Here is an 18,851-nt window from a genome sequence, read left to right as displayed (position 1 = left end):
TATTTAATGGACGAAAAAAGATTCTGCCGAAGACCTTCCTTTTCTATCGGAATTAGGACATATATGCTGGGACTTCACTATTACCCTATACCTGTGAAGATCTTGGTACAGAATAGGTCTTCAGCAACCACGCTTGCCGTAAAAGGCGACTATGCTTGTCGTAAGAGGCGACTAACGGGATCGGGTGGTCAGGCTCGCTGCATGGTTGAACGTGTCATCGTAACCCATTTGCGTGGATCCATGCTCATGATGTCAATAATTGGTTTCTCTGGTCCACACTCGATTATTTACATATTATATATTTACATATAGATGGAATATTGCTGAGTGCGGCATTAAACAACAAACAAAATAAGAACATATATTATCCTCACAAACAAACACGTCTCTCTCACCATTAATTAATTAATGCAAGGAGAGTGTTACTGTATCAGAATATACGGATGTTGGGCGTTAATTCACAATGTCATAAACATCCCATCTTTTACACCGATATGACACCTCTCTGCGTTAAAATTTGAGGACAGCTGCACAGAAGGTCGCGTCACGTGAATCTTTAAGAGCGACCTTTGACCCCGTAGTCTGAACGAATTGTGCGTGGGTGGCTGAGTCGATCAGATGGCAACTGTCTAAATCGATTTGGCTTCATTTTCCCTTAACCTCAATTCGGATATTTGGATTTTAACAAAAGAAAACCCTCGCAGGACACAAATATGCCCTCGATGGCACTCCCTAGACATACAGGGTGTAGATGACATGAAGCTAAAAAACGACAGGGTGTATTAATAATTATGTCCACAACAATATAACGGCGCGGCCTTCATTATGAACATTCGGGAAAGGTCGTGTAGGCTCGTTTTCGAGATACAGAAATCTGGATGCTGGAATGAACGTTTCGCTCTTGTTCCGAAAATATATATCGACGCTGATTAGGTGATAAGACGCTTCATCTGACGTGACCTTCTATGCATGTCTCCTCAGTTCTGTACGCACCCAGGTATCGTATCAGAATAAAAGATTTTGGCCAATTCAAGACCGCCTGGATCTAGAGTTGAGAGAATTGCATCCCAGAAAATACACTGAGCCAGTGTTGGACCTGGGATTATACAGTTGGCGTAATTCTAGGTATTTTCGTCTACATGATAAGGAATGAAAATTTAATGTCTGTTTAGAGAGAGAGGTATCGGTAATATAATATCTATTTAATTAATATAATTCGCTACATTGTGTTGAACACTTTTCCCGAGTCTATTAATGAATGAATAAACGTTGTTTTGCGCAAAAAATCAACACAGTGTGTCACAGCGACCTGCGAGTCCAGACCTAGTGGGTACTGAGCCAGTCTAACGCTTCGACTCTGAAAATATATTATTTTGATGGAAACAAATCACTGAAAAGGAGCCCAAATGAGATGGGAGATTCAGAACCTGAGTAAAATCTAGACTTGCTTCATTTAGGGCTTTTGCATTTCAGAAAGGGGTGGGCGAAAAGGAAAATAATATGGTTCAGGGACTGTGAGGTGAGGTGAGGTGAAATGGGGTTTAACGTCGCGTCCAAGATTATTGCACTTATATAGCGACGTGCATGCACGTGTGTGTGTGGCTGCTTGTACTAGTCCGGACTGATGCCGATTTATAGTGCTAGCTCACCGAGATACCATGCCGCAGTTTAACATGAATACCCCACTCAGACACAGTATACTGAGTCCGAGCCGACCAGTCCTTGTATTAGCCCCTTAATGCCGAGCTACAGACAGGATAACAACAAGTACCATCTTTTTACGTCTTTTGGTATGACGGGGACTGTGAGACAGACTAGGGATTGAGCACGAATAACGATACACGCCATCGGTGTACGATGACACGAATCAGGCAGATCGGAGAACCTGGCCATCGCATCCCTAGCTTCGCGACGATTACCCCAAGCATGAAGTACTAGAGACCGGTCAACCAACGGTATACGAAGTAGCATATGTACAGCATGACGTCGCAACGTGAACGTCATGCGTCAGTACGTCATGATGACGACAATGTACTTGACATGTAATGCCTGATTGTTGAGAAAGTCCCCGCTGATGCGTAGGGGAGGGGGCGGCCCAGTCGTCTAAGCCACGCAACTCGCTCTGCATCCTTGAGTCCTTTGGCTACGCTAGTATAATTGTGGGTTCGCATCCCGGTTCGCCCCGATTATGTTTCAAGGTTTATCAGCACCATATCCGTGCTCTTGAGTTTCACCAAAGTTGTAAACGTCTGAGACCTGCATCACTTTGGGATTTCTTTACACATTAAGCCGACTCGCCGTGATATAACTGGAATACTTTTAAAAGTGGCGTTAAACCAACCTCACTCACTCACTCACTTCTCGTTACAGGATATTGTGCCGGATCCAAGGTTTTTCATAGACAAGGCGAGTGCTGATGACTTCTCCCAGGGGAGCCTAGGCAACTGCTGGTTCGTCGCGGCCTGTGCCTGTATCGCCGAGGATTCCACGCTTTGGAAAAAGGTAAAATTGTTTGTTTGTTGTTTAACGCCGCGCTCAGCAATATTCCAGCTATATGACGGCTGTCTGGAAATAATCGAGTCTGGAGCAGACAATCCAGTGACTGATATCATGAGCATCGATCCACGCAATTGGGATACGATGACATGCATCAACCAAGTCAGTGATCTTGCCCACCCTACCCCGTTAGTCGCATGTTACGGCAAGCATTGTCGCTGTTACGGCAAGCATAGTCGCTGTTACGGCAAGCATAGTCGCTGTTACGGCAAGCATGGGTGCTGAAGATCTATTCTACCGGACTTTCACGGGTAAAAAATAGTTGGTGACATATTAATAATAGCAATTTGACTGCTGGTGATGTCAATTGATTTTGAAGGAATGTAGTGAATAACGCCACAGTTGGAGATAGTCAAGCTCTAACATGGCAGCATGTAAGTGAGGGAGTCTTGACCAGGCGGGCCAGTGGTTGATAGCATGAGCAAGGACACACGCAATCGGGGCACGATGACACTCATTCGGCGATTAGTCAAATGTAACGAATCTAAGTCTTGCCAGTGAGGGGCGGTCGGGTAGCCTAGTGGTTAAAGCGTTTGCTCGTCACGCCGAAGACCCGGGGTCGATTCCCGACATGGGTTCAATGTGTGAAGCCCATTTCTGGTGTCCCCCGTCGTGATATTGCTGGAATATTGCTAAAAGCAGCGTAAAACCATACTCACTAACTCTTGCCAGTGAGGAAAAACAATTAACGTTATTTTTTAGTTTATTATTTATATAATTCATTCATTTATTTATTTTTTTATAAAAGTTCTTCGTGTGTCACGAACTGATTTTGTGGTGTCTTTGAGTTCTTATAACCGATTTTAAAATAAAAAAATAGCGCCTCCATGGAGTAATGGAAGGAAGCAGCATGGGGTTTAGTACAGGTGTGCCACATGTATGTATGTCGGTCATACCTTACAACCGTCTTCATGTTTGTGTTAACAGGATGACAATAAGAACGAAATGTCAGAGTTTGTATTTTATCTTTTGGTCGTGTTTGTTTCAGGTGGTACCAGATTACAGGAATCAGGAATGGGCGCCAGGAAACAAATACGCCGGTATCTTCCACTTCAAGTTCTGGCGCTGTGGGCAATGGGAAGACGTTGTGATAGATGACTACCTACCCACGAGGTGTGAACGAAATAAATCTTCATCGGCCTAAACCGGAAGCAGTCCTTGTTTACGATATCAATTTAAATAATAATATCACAAATCAAAGATTCCTCTCCCCAAGTGTGTTCCGAATGCATAAAAAAATAATTGAGAACGATGTTGAAAATTTTGTCTGAGACATATCTATTTTTTGCTTAAGACGAGATTTCGTAACTATGTAGGCTGTGTACCTCGTCAGTGTACCTCAATGTTACTTTCATACATTTGGTGAATTGTTTATCTTTCAGACAGGGCAGGTTGATATTCATGCACTCCAAGTCAAGAAATGAATTCTGGTCAGCTCTACTGGAGAAGGCCTATGCAAAGTAAGTGTTGGGCTGTATACAGCTATGGTACAATGATAATGATACAATATGGAACAAAATAAGTTTATTTGACAATTATCCACGATTAGCTTGTCCGATTTGAATGAATATATGCTGACAAATAGCCATCCAATAAAGTTATAGTCATGTGCGAAGCTAATTGAATGGAAATTACTGATAGGAGCGATAGAAATTGTTCGAAAACGAAGCTTGGTAGCGAATTGGTCCATAATCCTATCTGATAAACCTGGTTTCATTATCCGATATTTATGCAAATTAGGTCACCAAAAAAGGAACTACTTTTACTCTCCCTACGTCGATTCAACGTCTGTTTGCTCAATGAACTATTTACTAACGTTCCCAATATGTATAAATAGGGGGTATGTAGGTGATTATGTATACAAACATGGCCGCATATCATCTGGCACTCTATGATGAATGAGACGGTTCACTCAAACACTGTATTCATACGCGGTTCCTGAAGTTACTTCTTAAAGGCGAAATTACATCTTAAACATCGATTAATTTAAGAATGACATTATATGATAAAGATAGTATTACCCTCGTGTGTTTTCGTGTCGTAAACAATGTATGAAGCCCATTTCTGGTGTCCCACGCCGTGATATTGCTTGAATATTGCTAGAAGCAGCGTAAAACCATACTCACTCACCCGTGTCGTGTCGTAAATATCTAATATTAGAAATAAACAATATATACGCTTGGTAAATGATCGCGTAATACAATTTATTTCCGTAATATGTGATTTTTATGATACTGAAACTCTCAGATAAGAATCTCTCTTCTTATTATTATTAATGGTGGGGCAGAACATCCCAGGATTTTAAAGTTAATGTTGCAGCTGACATTTTTAAAGCAACAGACAAGGTGAACTTTGCCTCGGTTATGGAGTGACCACGCCCTGTTGCAGGTTGTTCGGGTCGTACGAGGCCCTGACGGCGGGGAAGGCCCGAGACGCCATGGTGGACATGACGGGCGGGGTGGGGGAGGGGCTGGACGTCAGTGACTATAGGTCGGAGGACAAGCGGATGAGGCTGTTCGACATCCTCCTCAAGGCCATGGACCACAGGTCGCTCATGAGTGCATCCATCGTGGTGAGTACCGGACAACCTGATGTTGTGGTCGGAATCTGTGAGTCAGTTTGGGTGTACGCCGCTTTGAACAGTATTTCAGTTAAATCACCGTGTGTCGTCCTCGTGTGATTGGAAAGCCAAAGTAAAGCAGGTTTGTTTGTTTGTTTGTTTGTTGTGACAGTGCTCTGTAAATAATCGAGTCTGGGCCAAACAATCCAGTGTTTGACATCATGAAGATCAATCCATTGGGATACGATGACATGCATCAACCAAGGGTAATAGATTTTCTTGTTTTGTTTGTTGTTTAATGCCGCACTGAGCAATATTCCATCTATATGTAAATATGTAACATGTAAAAAATCGAGTGTGGACCAGAGAAACCAGTGATTGACATCATGAACATCGATCCACGCAATTTAGATACGATGACATGCATCAACCAAGTCAGCGAGCCTGACCACCCGATCCCGTTAGTGCCCTCTTACAAGCATAGTGGCATTTTACGGCATGGGTTGTTGAAGGACTATTCTTCACGGGGTCGTCACGGGTCGTGAAACAGCTACTATCATAACCGAATATATAATATTCGAACTCACAGCAAATCGCGGACCCACACTGGACAACAAAAAAATCAAGGCCTTGTAAACGAATAGGTCACACGTGCCCCTAGTGGGTATCAGTGTGACGGGTATCATCGACTTAAAGTGTAAAGCGAATCCTCGTTAACTCGAACGTATCTTCTCGACATATCGTTTTAGACGATGTTCCTCATTAATCCCTATTCCCTATCACCACCGTGATGATACTTTATCGATACTTTGCAGTTCTCGGAATACGGGTAATGGGAATCGTCCCATGGTTCGATGTATTTCGATATAACGAAGATTCACTACACTTAAAGACTTGTCTCCAGACAAGACCAGTTAAATTAAATGGGGTCAGTTAATTTTGTCATTGGCTGTAGATAAAATGGCTGTAAAGTGCAGTTTGACTTGATCTGGTGTCATGCAAGGCTTCTGATGTACTGTGTGAGTTATTCACCTGATATATTATACACCATTACATAGTTTGTCACGCCGTGATATAACTGGAATACTGTTTAAAGCGGCGTTAAACGTAACTCACTCACTCACTCACTCCTAGTTTGTCTCTCACACCCCAGAGAATAAAATTAAAACAGCAGACCAACTCAAGTCTAGAATGATTTGGCAAGTCTAGATTGCCTCAACTCTGAAATTAGGCATTGTCATGGGCTCTACTTGGATTTTATATTTTGTGGATATATATTTACAAATAAAATAACTGACCCGTGAAGATCCAGGTTAGATTGTCTGGTATAGACTCGATTATTTAAAGATCGTCGTCATAGTGGCGGGAATGTTGCTGAGTGCGGCGTTAAACAACAAACAAACAAATAATAGATTTAACTTTATTTCTGGGACTAAATATTCATGTAAACATTTCCCAGGACGATGACATAAAATGGAACCTATGTGTAAAAGTACTGAATGACATGTTGACCAATGTCCATTCACCTGTCTGCCCCCTGTTCAGGCCAAGTCGGCGGCGGAAATGGAGGTGAAACTCAGCATCGGTTTGGTGAAGGGTCACGCCTACAGCGTCACAGATGTCCGCAATGTCCACCTGAAGGGCACCGGACTCTTCAGCTTCTTTAATCGGGAGAAGATCCAGATGATCCGACTGAGGAACCCCTGGGGTGGCGTGGAGTGGAGGGGACCGTGGAGCGATGGGTAGGTGGAACAGGCCAAGACGATGTAGCAGACTGCAAACAGAGCAATCTCATCAAAATCAGAGCCTAGTCACCGCTACCGCTAAAAAAAGATCTGAGGACATCCCATTAGGGGTCACGTCAGAACGACCTTGCATCCGACCAATCAAGCGTCGCTTACCAGATTATGAAAATGACAGTCGGAATGAGTTTTCTAATCATGCAACCTCGAAAACGTTAACACTGGGTATTCCGAACGACAGTTACGCCCCGTACGGCTGATTCCGTCAAAATTATCATTTATCTCTCGCTTCCGTGGGATAAACATTTGAACGGAGGAGGCGTTGAACAGTACGTGGGAAGCACTGCCATACAATCTCAACGATATTTATGACATTTCGGACTGTTCGTTTGTTCAATTTTCCAAATTTTAATCGAGAACTGTCACCATATTTTTCAAGCGTTGTCTAAAATGGAAGTCGCCAGCTTGTAATGAGGCCGTAAAGCTCGAGAAAGCTGCTTTCTTATTGGCTGATGTCGACTTCTTGTCAGTCATTTCAGTGGTCGGTCAAAGTTCGCGAAAGGTCGTTCTGACGCGACCCGTAATGGGATGTCCTCAAAGGTTTGTTTAGCGGCAGCGAGAAGTAAGATCAATTTGGCGAGGTTTTCGAGGTTGCATGATTAGAAATCGCTTCCCGACTGTCACTTTCATGATCCGGAAAGCGACGCTCTGATTAGTCAGATGAAAGGTAGTTCTGACGTGACCCGTAATGGGATGTTCTCAGATCTTTGTTTAGCGGTAGCGAGAACTAAGATCTGATTTTAATGAGATTGAGTCCAAATTAACAAAATGTCAATATTTATGAGTCAGAAACAACCATATTTGAACAAACTCATTATTGATCAGTGAAATAAAAAGCAACTGCAATTGTTGCGTGATAAGTGTCAAGGGCGGATCCACCATTTTTAAAAGGGAGGGGTCAAAATCTCAAAATCCACTCCCAGTCAATTTTACTGCCTACAACAACATACTACATTTGGTTTTCAAAGGGGGGTGGGGCGAGGTCCGGACCCACTGGACCCCTCATGGATCCACCTGTGTGTTTTGAGAAGTAGGAAGCGTGTCAATAATTTCAAACAAAAAGTTACTGTACATATTTTCCCCGCACCATGACGCTTTGGTTCTAGCATTTTATCAGTTTATGTTTTGCAACTACGGTATTGTATGTAACAGTTATAAAATAAATGGAACAAGAATATATTGTTTTCATAATATAAATGCGTTTTTCAACGGTTTTGAGATGTGTAATGTTTCCCTTAGCGCGGCGCACAAAGCGCTCTTAAAATCACAGTGCATCGCGTGTGATCCTTCCCGTTTAACAAGGCACCTCTTCCAAGTCATCCAGGCGATGGGGCTGAATCATTCGTCACCATTCGCCCCTTTCCGTAACCTTGTCCCGGAATACCACGAGTTGGTCACGAATGGGGGCTGAATGTCTGTATTCAAGGACTGACACTCAGCTGTCTTTCAGGTCGGCGGAGTGGCAGAAGGTCAGCGAAAAGGAGAAGAAAGACCTTGGGCTGACATTCGACGAGAACGGAGAATTTTGGTAGAGTGGTTTTACTTTTTGTGAAAAGCATTTTCTCTAACGTCATATATTCAGATAGAGTTATGTAATCAGGGAAGACTCCTACATTAAGCAAATTCACAAATGTATAGTTTTGATCATCCGCCACGCATATCAAGAGTTTTAAGTAAACTGTAGACTCAAGACGACTGACTTCCTCAATGGAACTGACAACCAAGAACGGACACAACGAACTAGAATATCTTCCGTTTCTATTGAGTTTCTTTTACTCGTCTCGCCGCCTGCAAGGAGTCAGTACTAATCACGACCTGATCCAAACAGGTGTATCAGGACTCGGTTCCCTTCCGACACTTGCCGGTTCACATGCTCCTGATTGTAGTGACAAATTCTCAATGTGAACACCAATTAAACTGTCATAAAATGATAATTACTGTTTTCTGTTAGGATGTCGTTCGATGACTTCTGCCGATACTTCACGCAGATCGATATCTGTCACATGATCAACACCCGCTTCTTCACCCTGAAGAAGACATGGACCCCTACCGCCACCCGGGGGGAGTGGAAGAGACCCATGAGAGCGGGTGGTTGTGGCAACCACGCCTCATTCCTGAAAAACCCACAGGTGAGACGATTTGGGGAGTCGCGCATTTTCACAAAGTGACATTTAGTCCCAAGTTATCTAATTTAAAAATATATATCTGCAAAATAAGAATAGTAAAATCCAAATGAAGCCCAGAACAATCCTTATTTCCTACAGATTTCCAATCAAGCTTGCCAAGTCATTCTAGACTTGAGTTGATTTTGGTTCTCTTGGAGACAGACTACGCACTTGACCGTCGACTTGTTACACATTCCCGACACTCGTGCTAGAAATGTATGTTTTCCAGTGATTCGTGTAACACTGGTTTAATCTAAATGTTAATCGTATTCCCTAAACTAACTTATACCTGTAGCAGTACATCACAGGGGGCACGGGGGTCCAGTCGACTAAGGCGCTGCAATTCGCTGTACAGAGATGCGCGCCCGGCACGACAGAAATCCTTCGAATCCCGGTTCGGCCCGATTATATTTCTAGATTGTCAGCACCATACCCTTGCTCGTGGGTTTCACCGAAGTGGTAAACGTCCTGCATCGCTTCGGGCTTTCTTGACACATTAAGCCGACACGCCGGGAAATAATTTGAATACTATTCAAAGCGGCGTTGATCCCAACTCACACATTCACTCAGTATAGCACAAAATACTATCTTATCCTTCAATACAGCACATATATGTTTTGTTTGAGACCGTAAATAATCATTCTGCGCTTTAAAACGTATCTTTTTGTCTTAAAGATGGAGCATGATTTTGTCGTTTCCAGTACATATTCGAGGTGTACGATGACGAGGAGGAGGTGATGATCTCTCTGGAACAGGAGGACAGACGCTCGGTCAAATGCAGGCAAAGGGGAGATAACTTCACCATCGGCGTCACCATCATGAAGGTTGGTCAACGACTGACATGTTATACTTATTCCTATTTCAAAGTGTTTGTATGTTGTTTAGCCTAGTTGCTAAAGCGTTCGATCGTTACGCCGAAAATCCGGGTTTGATTCCCGACATGGGTACAATGTGTGAAGCCCATTTCTGGTGTCCCCCGCCGTGACATTGCTGGAATATAGCTAAAAGTGGCGTAAAACCATACTCACTCACTTTAACGCCGCACTCATTATTACAGCTACATGAAGGCGGTCCGTAAATAATGGAGACTGGGCCAGACAATCTAGTGATTGATGTCATGAGTATCGATCTACGGATATCTGGGATACGATGACATGCATCAGCGAGCATGACCACCCGATCCCGTTAGTTTAGTTTCTCCTTACGACACGCATAGTCGCCTTTTACGCCAGCATAAGTTGCTGAAGACCTATTCTACCCCGGACCTTCATGGTTAATATATCCAGTACTCGTTTCTTCAATGCCAAGATCAATATCAACATAAAACAATTGTCTGATAGTTCCGACCAATCACACAACGCAGGTCATTCACCTTTCTATGTCCTTCAGACTGACGTGAACCGGAAGTACCGCATGCACGACAAGTTGGACCGTGTCCATGCCACGCCCTTCGTCCAGGCCAGGAGTATCTTCAGCCGCTTCTCGCTCACCAAAGGCAGATACCTCCTTGTTCCCTCGACCTTTGACCCTGGACAGGAAGGGTCACACGTTCTTCGTATCTTCACAGCTGGGGCAGTCAAACTCAGGTAAGTCGTTCGTTATGAAAGATACGTCATGGTTACGTCATTTGTATTGACACACCTTTAATACTAGAGCCAACAGGCTCTGATAGACATCAAGACCTAAAGAGTTGAAGGTCGGTGGAGTCTCCTGTTCTCCTTTATCGACGTGCAGGGTCGAATATGACGGCAATTGAAAAAAGAAACATTTGCTATTCTTTTGAGAGACTGTTTTTTTAATTGTATTTCTTTTCTTTTGTCAAATTTGGAGTGGCTGATCAATCAAACAAGATAAAAACTCGGTTTGGCTTTACATCAACGGTCTTCATTAGTTAGTGTGTGAGTATGGTTTTGCACCGTTTTTAGCAATATTCAAGCAATATCACGGCGGAGGACACCAGATGCACACTGTACCTATGTGGGGAATTGAACCCGGGGTCTTCTGTCCTTCATTATTTAAATTGTATATACTAGTCAAATGAACACCCATCGTTTTTACCTGACGTTAGTTAATCTGCAATGGCTGGTGGGTATTGCAACACACAGCCTTCCAATTGTGGATGTTCTGTAACTTGTTTTGAATTGTAAATACCAGCGTTAACGAAGACAAATGTCTTCTCGCCAAATTGTCTTTGAAGGTTTAGAAGAACAGAATGTTAATATATTATGTTTCCGGATAAAGTCAAAGTCAGTATAACGTTGTTCCAGGGAGCTGACTCGCGACGAGCCTAAACCTCCAGGATGTATGGGGACGGCCAAGGTAGCGGCCACGGCGGTAACCATCGTCAACGCGGACGGCCTCGTAAAGAAGAACGGCGATGACGGTGAGACATCATTTTAAAATCACAGTGTTTAGGAGTAACATTTTCACAAAGACTTTTCAATTTCGTTTTTGTAATTCCTAATATATTACATCAGCACACTAATAATTCATTATAGAAACATTCACCATATTTCCCATATACTGTAAACTTTCGCCTGGAACACAAGATATGATGTCACCCGTGAAGATCCGGGTTAGAAGTGGTCTTCAGCAACCGATGATTGTCGACTAACGGGATCGGCAGGTCATGTTGCTGACTTGGTTGATGCATGTCGTTGTATCCCAATTGCATAGATTGATGCTCATAATGTCAATCTCTGGTTTGTCTAGTTCAGACTCTATTATTTACAGACCGCCGTCATATAGTTGGAATATTGCTGCGTGTGGCGTTTAACAACAAACAAATAAACAAATGACGTTATGACACAAGCATATTTAGCCATGTATAATTCATAATTCATGTGTGTCCTCCTTGATGAGTGTCAAGCAACCCCCAGCATCCCGTACTTGTCATGAGAGCTAAGATGAGAACAGTACGTTACACAGGTTGATTATGTAGCATTGTGCCCTGGCAGAGTGGATCGTGTTCATGCTATCAATCATTGATTTGCCTGACCTGACTCAAGTATTTACAGCAGTCGTGATAAAGCGACACTAACATTCAATAACTCCCCGCGTGCTCTCCCTTTTTGTTTGTGAAGCATGTGTGTCCCTGTGGTGTTGTATATAAAGCTGCAGACCTACTGTGTTTTGAAGTGTGAGGGAAAGGTGTGTGTAACTCATGTGTCTTCCCGTTTCGTGTGTAACTCATGTGTGTCCCCGTTTTGAGTGCAACTCATGTGTGTCCCCGTTTTGAGTGTAACTCATGTGTGTCCCCGTTTTGAGTGCAACTCATGTGTGTCCCCGTTTTGAGTGCAACTCATGTGTGTCTCCATGGTGCGTGTAACTCATGTGTGTCCCCGTTTCATGTATAACTCGTGTGTGTCTTCATGGTGTGTGTAACTCATGTGTGTCTCCATGGTGTGTGTAACTCATGTGTGTCCCCGTTTCATGTATAACTCGCGTGTGTCTCCATGGCGTGTGTAACTCATGTGTGTCTCCATGGTGTGTTGTAGAGCAGCATGCCTACTGTAAATTGAAGTGTGAGGGCAAGGTGTGTGTAACTCATGTGTGTCTCCATGGTGTGTGTAACTCATGTGTGTCTCCATGGGGTGTTGTAGAGCAGCATGCCTTCTGTATACTGAAGTGTGAGGGCAAGGTGTGTGTAACTCATGTGTGTCTCCATGGCGTGTGTAGCTCCTGTGTGTCTCCATGGCGTGTGTAACTCATGTGTGTCTCCATGGCGTGTGTAACTCATGTGTGTCTCCATGGCGTGTGTAGCTCATGTGTGTCTCCATGGCGTGTGTAACTCATGTGTGTCTCCATGGCGTGTGTAGCTCATGTGTGTCTCCATGGCGTGTGTAACTCATGTGTGTCTCCATGGTGTGTGTAGCTCTTGTGTGTCTCCATGGCGTGTGTAACTCATGTGTGTCTCCATGGTGTGTGTAACTTATGTGTGTCTCCATGGTGTGTTGTAGAGCTGCATGCCTACTGTAAATTGAAATGTGAGGGCAAGGTGTGTGTAGCTCATGTGTGTCTCCATGGTGTGTGTAACTCATGTGTGTCTCCATGGTGTGTTGTAGAGGCTGCATGCCTACTGTAAATTGAAGTGTGAGGGCAAGGTGTGTGTAACTCATGTGTGTCTCCATGGCGTGTGTAACTCATGTGTGTCTCCATGGTGTGTTGTAGAGGCTGCATGCCTACTGTAAATTGAAGTGTAAGGGCAAGGTGTGTGTAACTCATGTGTCTCCATGGTGTGTTGTAGAGGCTGCATGCCTACTGTAAATTGAAGTGTGAGGGCAAGGTGTGTGTAACTCATGTGTCTCCATGGTGTGTGTAACTCATGTGTGTCTCCATGGTGTGTTGTAGAGGCTGCATGCCTACTGTAAATTGAAGTGTGAGGGCAAGGTGTGTGTAACTCATGTGTCTCCATGGTGTGTTGTAGAGCTGCAGGCCTACTGTATACTGAAGTGTGAGGACAAGGTGTGTGTAACTCATGTGTCTCCATGGTATGTTGTAGAGCTGCAGGCCTACTGTATACTGAAGTGTGAGGACAAGGTGTGTGTAACTCATGTGTCTCCATGGTGTGTTGTAGAGCTGCAGGCCTACTGTATACTGAAGTGTGAGGACAAGGTGTGTGTAACTCATGTGTCTCCATGGTATGTTGTAGAGCTGCAGGCCTACTGTATACTGAAGTGTGAGGACAAGGTGTGTGTAACTCATGTGTCTCCATGGTGTGTTGTAGAGCTGCAGGCCTACTGTATACTGAAGTGTGAGGACAAGGTGTGTGTAACTCATGTGTCTCCATGGTGTGTTGTAGAGCTGCAGGCCTACTGTATACTGAAGTGTGAGGACAAGGTGTGTGTAACTCATGTGTGTCTCCATGGTGTGTTTTAGAGCTGCAAGCCTACTGTATACTGAAGTGTGAGGGCAAGGTGTGTGTAACTCATGTGTCTCCATGGTGTGTTGTAGAGCTGCAGGCCTACTGTATACTGAAGTGTGAGGACAAGGTGTGTGTAACTCATGTGTCTCCATGGTATGTTGTAGAGCTGCAGGCCTACTGTATACTGAAGTGTGAGGACAAGGTGTGTGTAACTCATGTGTCTCCATGGTGTGTTGTAGAGCTGCAGGCCTACTGTATACTGAAGTGTGAGGGCAAGGTGTTTCAGACCACCACCTCCAAGAAGGGCCCCACCGCCATCTGGGGAGACAGGGTGACGCTGTATAGGAAGAAACCACAGGAGGATGTCGTCATAGAAGTCAGTCACAAACTCGACACGCATATGTTACACCAGTTGCAATAACCAAATCTATATATGATACTGGTATTTAGAGCTGGCCTAGACCTAAAGCATTTTGATTCGAGGCATTCCAAACCACCTTGGATTTTTTTACCTCAATTTTATTGTGTATATCAATCAGGCAGTTTGATCATGCCAATCCCCTTTTCGTACGCTAGATGTCGAGGCCAGTTAAGTGCTATTCCGTATGCCACAGTTCCGTATGATGGTTACCATGAAGTGTATAGCCAAGGTGCCAATTTTATTGTTGAAATTTATTTTTCGCCTTTTATTTCTTGCAAAGAGTGACAAATCAATAAAATATGTATCCCTAAGTTCATGCGCAAGCATGGCCATGGCCATCCTCTATGTCTCCGGGGCTAGCATTTCTTATAACCTACACTAATCCCTGGACCCATCCCTGTGATTCTCGCAACCTCAAATTACCTGCCCTTGATTTCCATTTGCCAATTTGACTGGCTACGCTACTGGGTCTAACGTACCAATCACAATGTGAATTACAAACAGCCTCAATGTGAGGTTGGCAATAAGAATATGGCGGCCAGTCCCATTGATTTTGCGAGAAATTCATCATAAAAAAAACTAACAGACACGCAAAAGAAAGCCCTCAAAAATCTCTTCGGTGGAAAGGATGTCTTCATGTCCATTAAAACTGGTGGTTTCTGGCAGCCTATTGTTCAGATGACGTAATGGAATCAATTTAGAAGTCAGCAATGAAACACTGTGACGCCATAAGGTTTCAACTGACCAATCAGTATTGAGAATTGCTAAAGTACACATGTGCAAATGTCAGATATGTATTGAGCATAGTGATTACCCTGACGAGTAGTGTATATTTTAGTGATCAAGCTATATGACTCAACGCCTCACTCCGTGTTTCAGATGTGGCAAGCGAACCTGGTGAAGGACACTCTGGTGGGGAGCGTGACCTTGCCCATGTCACGTGCCAGCGAATACAAGGGAGGTAACCTCATCCGGCGTTACGAGCTCAAGAGGTTAGGAGCAGAGGGCAAGGAAGAACGGACCGGTTTCATGTGGCTTAAAGTAAACCACACAACAAACATGTCTGACATATGAGAAGACACAACCACGATGACCATTTCGTGAACATCACAAGGATACAGAGAGAGTCTGAGGTTTTGCTTGTGCAATATTAATGATATTACGATGTTGACTGGTGTTCATCACGTGGACGAAGACCATGACAACCTTGTACAACGTCGTCAACGTGTTTTAAGTACCTCATTTGCGACGGTATGAATCCACACAACGAGATGACCTGTCAAGTTTGGTGCTATTTTATTTATATTCTTGATAATATGCATGTGTATGTACATTTCTCGTATGTAATCCATTTTTATACTTATAACATGTACCTAATTCAAATACGCTTTTACTGATATATCACCAATATGCTCAAGTAGATATCGAATGACATATGATGAAGTGTTTGCATGATGACAATCAGTCGTGAAGATCGTGCAGGTCGTGCTTCCCTGCTACGCAGTTAGATGTGGACGCAAGTCTTATGAAATGTGTATGAACGTGTTCTGAACGTGACATAACATTACGTCATTTTGAGCAGTAAGAGGCGACTAACGGGATCAGGTGGTCAGACTCGCTGACGTGGTTGATGCATGTCATTGTATCTCAATTGCGTAGATTGATGCTCATGATGTCAATCTCTGGATTGTCTGGTCCAGACTCGATTATTTACAGACCGCCGTCATATAGCTGGAATATTGTTGAGTGCGTCGTTTAAATAACAAACCAACAAACCAGACATTATAAGCACTTGTCATGTCCAGCCACTGTTGACTAGAATAATGCCAAAGGTTAATAAACACTGTACAGTGCTGGATATCGGAACCATATGAAGTCATCAATCGTTGCCAAGTGGTTGTCGTGACCAAATTAAATGCCACAATTCTCTGTACAAGAAGTGGTCATTTATGCTACCAAGATCTGATGGTTGCTTGTCTGAGTCTCAGGTTTGCCCTGGTTTTGAAAAATAATCTTCTTTGCGTTGTCCTAACCAATATCGTGTATACAATTGAGATGAAGTCATTCACAAAGGTATGTCCTTGTACGGAATACTACCAATGACATTCTCCTCTAATGTGAGTGTTTAGTCATATTGCCATAATTGCCACTTTTATGTTGAGACCCTTTAAAGCTTCCATACATCAATGACAACGTGCCACAATTCTAAATATGAAAATTAATACAAGCATGTAATGTAACGGTACCCCAACATAACTACGATGTGTTGTAGACTTGTCATTCGTTAGCACTGTAGACGATAGATGCCGGGCAAAAGAGATTATAAACTTGAAAATTGAATTTGACTAAACAAATTACAAGCGTTATCCAAACGTTAATTGAGTTGAAAACAGTCGCCGAAACACTGAAAAGGTCCAATACCGCCAACGATACTCGAATCAAATATATCAAAATTGAATAACCATTTCTTGTTTGTTATATTTTTAGCCACCATCAAACATGGGTGCATACTTTTTTGCCCGGCTGTTTAGATGGTATGTTCATCTTGTACTTCATCTTGGTACCACTGGCCCGCATGCTGTGCATATTTAAGAAGTTATGTTTTAGAAGTTTTGTTATGTTTATATCTTGCTCAATGCCTAACAGGGTTTCGGTGCCAAAGCAAAACTTCTGTGATAACAACGGATTGACTGCAATAAATTTTGTACTATTTTTCATCACCGATTGTTATCAACGTCTTTGATTTTTCATGTAGTTCCCCGTGAGGCATCCATGGAAGATAACGTCCCAGATTAAATATCCCATGCTTGTAACATGCTATGACGTGTGATTTCGACCCGTGAAGATCCGGGTAGAGAATAGGTCTTTAGTAACCCATGCTTGCCGTACATGGCGACTATGGGTGTCGTAAGAGGCGACTAACGGCATCGGGTGGTCAGGCTCGCTGACTTGGTTGATGTATCCTAAATGCGTGGATCGATACTCATGATGTCAGTCACTGGATTGTCGTATTCAGACTCGATTATATACAGACCGCCGCTGTATAGCTGGAATACTGGTGAGTATGGCGTTAAACAACAAAGAAACAAACGTGTGATTTAACTGATTGTGTGTCATCGTACTCCGAGTGGGTCTTTGCTCATGCTATCAACCACTGGATTGGCTGGTCAAGACTCGATGAATGACAGGACATCTGTTACGACGTGCCTTAAAATGTAATTAACTGCAGTGAATTTTAGCACCACTGGTACACTTTAATACACTGCGGAGAATTGTAGCACCACAGGTACCCTGTAATAAACTGCGTAGAATTGTAGCCTCACTGGTACCCTGTAATAAACTGCGGAGAATTGTATCACCACTGGTACACTGTAATAAGCTGCGCAGAATTGTAGCATCACTGGTACTCTGTAATAAACTGCGTAGAATTGTAGCACCACTGGTACACTGTAATAAATTGCGTAGAATTGTAGCACCACTGGTACCCTGTAATAAACTGCGGTGAATTGTAGCACCACTGGTACCCTGTAATAAACTGCGGTGAATTGTAGCACCACTGGTACCCTGTAATAAACTGCGGAGAATTGTAGCACCACTGCGGGGAATTACAATCTACTCTGCCACAACAACGCGGCACATCATTCAAGCTTGTCACTGCATTTCTGTCTTCTTTCACTAAATCTCCCAGAGATGTATCATTACAAACAATAACACTGGGAGCACAAACTGCATACCCCAAATATGTCAATCGGAACAAAACGTATAATATACATCGACAGGAAAATGTACCTGCAACATCCCGCCCAAACCCTAAGATGGTCCCTCCAATCCCACGGGAGTCCGGGGTTAGACAAGGTTCCCACTAACGATCTGATTGGCGATCAAGGCGATTTAACAATGGATTTATTGATCTATGTCGAACCCGACGGCGCGGGAGGTTGCTCGTAATATCAATCACAGATCACCAACCCTGACCAGGCGACGTAATGGGGACTGGTAGTGACCACACATACAGCGCACTTGAATATATTCTTTATATTTGTCAACTTTTGTTCAATTACACCATGCTAGCTGACATTCAGTAATGTCTTACATTTTTGTCAATACTGCAGAAAGAACCATGGCTTCGTTAATATATCTTAGACTCTCTTGGTGTGTCGGCTCAGTCCCGTGTTTGCTGAACGTGGTAAGTCTCTATTACCTGCATCAAGACATATAGCTGTCCTGTGAAAGTGTTTGGATAAAGTAAACCAAGTGACACGTCGCTGTTTGGAGCTTATGGCCCTGTCACACTACAACGTACAGCAGTAACGTATGGCGACGTATGAGAAGTTGAAACAGCTATGAGTGAGTGAGTGAGTATGGTTTTACGCCGCTTTTAGCAATATTCCAGCAATATCACGGCGGGGGACACCAGAAATGGGCTTCACACATTGTACCCATGTCGGGAATCGAACCCGGATCTTCGGCGTGACGAGCGAAC

The 18,851-nt window shown here is 43.4% G+C and overlaps 1 protein-coding gene across 2 annotated transcripts in view; it reads left to right on the top strand.

Moving 5' to 3' along the window:
- The window catches only part of LOC124118093 (calpain-5-like), a 34,763-nt gene extending 17,678 nt beyond the window's left edge, over window positions 1-17,085 (top strand). For both annotated transcript variants that reach the window (XM_048391311.1, XM_048391312.1), the window contains exons 3-14: window positions 2,371-2,502; window positions 3,545-3,669; window positions 3,939-4,016; window positions 4,945-5,128; window positions 6,662-6,858; window positions 8,369-8,446; window positions 8,870-9,047; window positions 9,785-9,907; window positions 10,473-10,669; window positions 11,351-11,466; window positions 14,187-14,323; window positions 15,248-17,085. In XM_048391311.1, coding sequence (XP_048247268.1) covers window positions 2,371-2,502; window positions 3,545-3,669; window positions 3,939-4,016; window positions 4,945-5,128; window positions 6,662-6,858; window positions 8,369-8,446; window positions 8,870-9,047; window positions 9,785-9,907; window positions 10,473-10,669; window positions 11,351-11,466; window positions 14,187-14,323; window positions 15,248-15,442 — 1,740 coding nt within the window. In that variant the 3' untranslated portion in view covers window positions 15,443-17,085. The remainder of the gene's footprint in view (window positions 1-2,370; window positions 2,503-3,544; window positions 3,670-3,938; window positions 4,017-4,944; window positions 5,129-6,661; window positions 6,859-8,368; window positions 8,447-8,869; window positions 9,048-9,784; window positions 9,908-10,472; window positions 10,670-11,350; window positions 11,467-14,186; window positions 14,324-15,247) is intronic.
- The last annotated feature ends 1,766 nt before the right edge of the window (window positions 17,086-18,851 follow it).

The sequence above is a fragment of the Haliotis rufescens genome, unplaced genomic scaffold, assembly GCF_023055435.1.
Source record: "Haliotis rufescens isolate VD_foot unplaced genomic scaffold, xgHalRufe1.0.p SCAF_9, whole genome shotgun sequence".
In the NCBI taxonomy this organism is placed as follows: domain Eukaryota; kingdom Metazoa; phylum Mollusca; class Gastropoda; order Lepetellida; family Haliotidae; genus Haliotis; species Haliotis rufescens.
The sequence above is the reverse complement of the archived record's forward strand: the minus strand, read 5'-3'. Positions and strand labels throughout refer to the sequence as shown.